Raw genomic sequence first — 6,558 nt, forward strand, 5'->3', positions numbered from 1 at the left:
AGCACTCGAAAAAATCCCCTAGTACTCTTTCTGCAAAGAAATACAGTATAAGACATCTTAGATTACTAAGATTTTATATTTCTTTATAGAGTACGAGGCCACAACCGAGAGTAAAAAGTCCAGAAGGGTAGTAGAACCGTGACAAAGTGACAGCAGAGCACATGAAGAAACATAACGGCATCTGTAGCTCCCATGCCGAGCGGTATAGGACTGTTGTCTCCATCATGCAGAAGAAGCCAGTGCGCGCCCTATCCCGCAGAGCAAAAACGTGGCCGCGGTCAGCTAGCTTCACCCCACCCCACTCCACTCCAGCAAAAATTTACTCGTAGCACCAGACGCCGCTACGAACTGAATGCCCGCGTAGGTGTAGGTGGCTCCCCAATAATTCAGCGCCCAGCTCCCCCAGCCTTTTCCCTGAGCCCTGACGACGAAATTTACTGCACCCTGCAGACACCAGGCCTGCTGCCTGCACCTGCACCTACACGGTGGGTGTCATGCAAATGCAACAGTCACCGCAAGTCGCTCGCTGCCTGCCCGGGTTCGTTCGTTCAATGGACGGCACATGCTACGTACTGCCACCGTTTTTCCGTGAATTCGTAGGTCAAGATCCCGGCCGAACAGCTACACGCTAGCACGAGCAGCAGCTAGGGTGCCATCTGGTTGACAAGACGCCCTAGGTTTGTTGCATTCACTCGTCGACGCCCCTCTGCTCAGGTTCAAACTACGAAAACGGGTGGCAGTAATAAAAATCGTCGGTGCTGCCTCGAGTCGCAGGCAGGCAGGTCGATCTACTGGCCTTGACTCCTTGACTCCTTTGACCCCCTGTGGCATGGATGAACGACGGCGTATGAGTCCTACTGTATATTCAGTTGATGTCACGTAGATTCAGTCAGGTACGTACTACATTGTTCTGAAACGGGAAATGCTGAACGTAGCGGTACTAGTACTACTACTCATACTTACTGTGGCTCATTTCAAGCACCTTGATGGCACATCCACTCTTGCAAAACTGGCTGTCCTCGGCAGTGGACATAAATGCACATTCAAGTTTCCAGATTTCAATAGCTGATACGTATAATGCAGGTCCTGATTGTGCAGCAACAGTGGCCATCTGACCGTATCTCACCGTGCGCCCAACTGATGAGATCTACTCGATGCTCAAGGAAAGTACGACGGTGGAGTGCCGTTGTACCAAGATCTCCCGCTAATTGCCAAATAAGCGTACAGAGGTGGTGGCCGTCCAGGCCAAGTGAGGCCACTGCTCCAAATCATTATCCTCCCCCCAAATTGGCATAGTAAAACAAGGTGCACTAACAGAAAGCGTATCCATCCAGCCCGACGAAGGATAAGCAGGCCCCCCTCCTCATTATCCAGGGCAAAGTTAAAATACTCCAACAGAATACAAGATCTCGGCACTAATCATTCTGTGCAGAGGAAAACAACAAGCTAACGGTCATGAAGCATCATTTCCCCGATCCTCTTGGATCAATGGAGATGGATAACAAGATTCAGACAAAATGCACAGCACGACATTACAAAGATCTGGCCGCGGCCATGCAATGCACTTGTAAAAATGATGAGTATGGAAGACAAGAGATCCCAAGAAGCCAAGCAGGCCCCCACACGAATCAATTTCCTAACAGAGTACACAGAGAGTACATAGGAGGAGAGAGGAGACACAGCCCGTATCCTGCATCAGTAGCCGTTGCTGCGGCGGGCCACATGCGCGCCCACTAAGCTCGGCGACAATGCCATGGCACAGGAGGAGCATCATGCCAAGCACCACCCACATGGCCACCTGACCTCCCCCCTAACCACGAGATCAGAAACCCCAACGGCTACTTCCCCCACCCACTTGCTTGGCGGGCACATGCGGCTGCGGCGCCAAACGCTAATCTGAACTAGGAAAAGAATTACAGAAAAAATGGTAGAGTACAAGCTACTGAACTGAATCTGACATGACGAATGCCGGCTGAGGGACGCCGGAGAGTACTACGCCGGGGACGGCTGGGTGGTCGGGTCGGCGGAGGAGGGGATGTCCGGGCCGACGCGGCAGCCCTCGAGCATGAACACCACGTCGCCCATCGCCGGCCGGTCCAGCGGGTCGGAGGCGGTGCACAGCAGACCCACCTTGATCCCCAGCAGGAACTCCTCCCACTCCGACGACTCCGGGTCCAGCTCCAGCAGGCCCGGCTCCAGTAGCTCCGCCACCGCCCCGCACTGCAGCTGCCGCTTCACCCACTTCACGATGTCCTCGTCCTCGCCGGCGAACATGCCGGGGCGCCGGCCGGTGAGCAGCTCCAGCAACACGATGCCGAAGCTGTAGACATCGCCCTCCCTTGTAGCCTGTCCGGCGGTCGCCGCGTCTGGGGCGACATAGCCGAGTGATCCAACCGGTGTCGTGGCCGATGTCGATGCAGCGGCGGCGGCCGCGGCGGCGCCCGCGGTCACCACCATTGGCTCCAGCCCAAAATCAGACAGGTGTGGCTCAAAGTCGGCGTCGAAGAGTATGTTCTGTGGCTTGACATCTCCGTGGATGACGCCGGACTGGTGGAGGAACGCGAGGCCGCGGGAGACGCCGAGGGCGATGAGGTGCCTCATCGGCCAGTTGAGGATGTGGCCGTCTTGGTGAGACGCTTCCTGGAGCAATGTGGCGAGGTTGCCATTCGGCATGTAGTCGTACACCAGCAGACGGACATCCGGCGGCGGCCCGGCGTAGTAGCCACGGAGGACGGTGAGGTTTCTGTGCTTCACCCTGCCTAGAGACTCGGCCTCTTTCCTGAACGAGCCCTCCTCCACCACCACGGCGCCATCGGCTGAGGTTGAAGGGAGCCGTAAGATGGCCAGCACGGTTCCTTCACTGTAACAGGCCTTGAACATGAGTCCATGGCGGCCACGGCTAAGCACATTCTCCTCGTCAAACTGCCGCGTCGCCTCCACCGTGTCGGCATAGGTGATCCTGGAATTGAACATGACCAGCTTCGTCTGGCTCTCCGTGCTTGTGCCGCTCGACCCACTGCCCCGTCCAGGGCTGCGCCGCCTCTTCTTGACGCCATCACGCCGCTCAACAAACCGGCGCCTCCACCGCAGCAAGCTGAACGCACAGCAGCAGCACAGCAACAGGAGGAGCAGTGATGCAGCAGCCACGGCGCCAACCAGCAGAGCCAGGCGCTGCAGTCTCTGTCGCTTCCGGCGCCGCCGGTACTCACCGCATTCGCTCTGCAATGGCGGACCACACAAGTCTCGGTTGGCAGCAAATGCCGAGGGTGTGCCAAAGCGGGAGCCGAGCACCGGCGGTATCTCTCCGGCAAGGTCATTGTGTGACACATTGAATGACACAAGGCTTGGAATCTGAGCCAATGAAACAGGGATGCTGCCTGTGATGTTGTTGGATGACAGGTCAAGCGTCTGCAGCTTCGAGAGGTTGGCAAGAGAGGCCGGTATCTCGCCGACGAGATGGTTGTCATCAAGCTTGAGAGTGGCAAGTGAGGAACTGTTGGAGATCTCTGGTGGTATCTTGCTGGACAGCTGATTGTGGCTGAGGTCGAGCTCTTCCAGTTCGTCAAGCCTCGAGAGGTCACTCGGTATTGGGCCAGTCAGATGGTTGTCACTGAGGTCAAGCACGGTGAGGTTGGAACAGTTGGCGAGCTCTGCTGGCACCTCGCCGGAGATGCGGTTGTGGGAGGCCGAGAGCACCTGGAGGGATGCCATGTACCCATAGGTGGCCGGGATTGACCCCGAGAAAGAATTGACTGAGATGTTGAGGTGCCGCAGACTCCACAGACTGCTGAACCCTTCTGGGACATCGCCGGAAAACGAGTTGTCGGCGAGCGACACATGCTGCAGCTGTGGCAAACCGAAAAGCTCTGTGGGGAGATTGCCCGAGAGGTTCTTCTGACCAGAGAGATCAAGAACTCGGAGGTTCAGCAGGCTGCCAATGGTCGACGGAATGCGGCCTGAGAAGGCATTGCCGCTCAAGTTCAAACTCTGGAGAGCAGGCAGGCTGCTGATTGCAGGAGGAATCTCACCGGCGAGCTTGTTATCAGAGAGGTCCAGGAATGTCAGGTTGCCCAGCAAGAAGAGCTCATTTGGCAAGCCACCGGTGAGCCGGTTCTTCGGTACTGACAGTGTTTCCAGCCAGGAGAGGTTCCCCAAAGCAGCCGGAATCTGGCCTGAGAAGGAATTTCCACCAAGATAGACCTCTCTGAGCCGCCTGAGGCCGCCAAGGGCTGCAGGAACCTCGCCGGAGAAGCTGTTCTCCTCAAGAACAAGCACCTGGAGAGCACCGCATCTGCCAATCTCCGGAGGCACTGTGCCAGTGAGAGCATTGCCTCCAAGGCGCAGCTCTTGCAGCGAAGTAAGTTGCCCGACCGCCGCCGGCAAGTCGCCGGTGAATGCATTGCCAGAAAGGTTGAGCACCGTCAACCCCTGGGCCTCGACGAGCCATGTGGGGAACGGGCCGCCCAGTTTGTTGCCCCCCAGGTCCACGACCTGGAGACCCTTGCCGAGCCCACCGGGCACATCCACCATGGAGAACTGGTTGTCCCCCAGCTGCAGGATGCGCAGCGAGGAGTTCCTCTCGCCGCCGAAAGCCGCGGCCGGGATGGCGCCGGAGAGCAGGTTGCGCGACACCGAGAGTATCTGCAGCGACGGTATGGACGCGACCGCGGCCGGCAGAATGCCGCGGAGCGCGTTCCCCTGGAGGCTGAGGTGGAGCAGCACGGAGCAGTTGGCGAGCGCCGACGGGATGGTCCCCTCGAGAAGGTTGCCGTCCAGCCAGAGGTAATGCAGGTCCTGCAAGGCCCCGAGCGACGCCGGCACGGTGCCCCGGAGGCGGTTGAAGGAGAGGTTGAAGTGCTGGAGCCTGGTGGCCGAGGCGCCGGCGCCGGCCGGGATGGTGCCGGAGAAGGCGTTGGAGGAGAGGTCGAGGTACTTGAGGCCGGGCGGGAGCGCGGCCGGGACGGGGCCGGAGAGGAGGTTGGCGGAGACGTCGAAGGCCTCGAGGGCGGTGAGGTTGGCGAGGAATGACGGCGGGATGGGGCCCGAGAGCGCGTTGTCCTGGAGGAAGACGGCGCGGAGCGAGGCGAGGCGGGCGAGCGCCGGCGGGATGGCCCCGGAGAGCGCGTTGGAGCGGAGGCTGAGCTTCTGGAGGTGGCGGAGCGAGGCGAGTGCGGGGGAGAGCGGGCCGGCGAGGCGGAGGCGCGGGAGCTGCAGCTCGACGACGCGGCCGGTGCCGCCCGGCGCGCAGGCCACGCCGCGCCAGGAGCAGGGCGCGGAGGGCGAGGCGGCGTCCCAGCCGGCCATGGCCGCGTAGGGGTCGCGCAGCGCCGCGCGGAACGCGAGCAGCGCGTCGACCTCCGCCTGCACCTCCGCCGTGCGCGGCACCGGCGGCGACGGCGTGGCCGCCGCCGCCGCGGCGACCATGACGAGCAGGAAGAGCAGCGGCATCGCGCTGGCCACGGGGGAGGAGGTTCGGCAGCGGGCCGCTTTGTCTCGCGGCATCGTCATTGTGAGCTCGACGGCTTTGGCATTTAGGCTTTCATGAGAGGAGGCGGAGAGAGATGGAGATGGAGGGAGGGGAGAGCGAGCGTTTGCGTAGGCAGGGGAAGGGAGGGGGGAAGAAAAGGAGCGGGGTTTTGGACGGGTTTGGGTGGGTTTCGAGGCCGTTTTATTTACGAGGGGTGTACGCGCGCGTGTGTTTTTTATTTTTGTTTTCGTCTCCCCGCCTTTTCTCTCTGAGTAATGCTAGACACACGGGCTCTTACGGGGGTTTTACGGGGTGGTTACGATTTGATTGGTTGAGGTTTAATTAAGTGAGGCGGGCCCCACCACTGAAAATCAGGGGGGGGCCAATTAAAGAAGGGAACGCACCTGTGTCCGTGAAAGTCCGTCGCTGATTGCCCGTGAATCTAGTATTATCGTTTCTCTATCGTCTGGCCACTGGCGTTAAAGCTGTGCGGGAGAGAGGGGGAAAGCATGGAGCAGCGCGCTTTGTGAGGTGCTTAGTTAACGTTAAGCGCGCTTTTACGAGCGCGTCAGTCGGACAGGCTGTCACTGCGGCTGCCGGTGAAACCCCGTTTCTACCGCGCTGCGCTTTCACGTCGTTCGGCTCTCCGACGCGGCGACGGCGGGTGGGGCCAGCGGGTGGACGTACAAGTACATGAGACGACGGTCCGCTGGGTACCGCGCGACCCTAAATTATCCGCGTCTGTCCGTTTGAGATTAAACGGACATATGAGACGGCCCCACGCACGACTCCATCTGTAAAAAACGTCTACTTCTTGTCCGTCTCGCTCCATCCTGAACGTAAATTTGAGCTGGGTTTGGGTTTAAAGCGGACACTTTGGGCTGCGTCCTCGTCCGGCCTCATCCGTTTGCATGTGACCCCTGGCCCGCCTGTCAATGAAACCAAAGGAGCAGGCCGTGCCGTGGGCGAGGCGGCGCAGGCTCGCAGCCGGGGAGGCGGGACCACGGCGAGGCGGGCGCGGCGCCGGCAGGGTCGCGCGGTGCTCGGGGGCTCGGGGCCGCGGTGAGGCGTGCGCGGCGGCGACGAGGCGT

The 6,558-nt window shown here is 60.1% G+C and overlaps 1 protein-coding gene across 1 annotated transcript; it reads right to left on the reverse strand.

The window, feature by feature from the left end:
• Positions 1–1,560: 1,560 nt before the first annotated feature.
• LOC119356000 (probable inactive leucine-rich repeat receptor kinase XIAO) lies at positions 1,561–5,628 on the reverse strand. The gene has a single exon (XM_037622894.1). It carries the CDS (start codon positions 5,506–5,508, stop codon positions 1,993–1,995), a length of 3,516 nt encoding a protein of 1,171 aa, XP_037478791.1. The 5' UTR covers positions 5,509–5,628; the 3' UTR covers positions 1,561–1,992.
• Positions 5,629–6,558: the final 930 nt, after the last annotated feature.

Source organism: Triticum dicoccoides, chromosome 2A (genome assembly GCF_002162155.2).
Source record: "Triticum dicoccoides isolate Atlit2015 ecotype Zavitan chromosome 2A, WEW_v2.0, whole genome shotgun sequence".
Classification (NCBI taxonomy): domain Eukaryota; kingdom Viridiplantae; phylum Streptophyta; class Magnoliopsida; order Poales; family Poaceae; genus Triticum; species Triticum dicoccoides.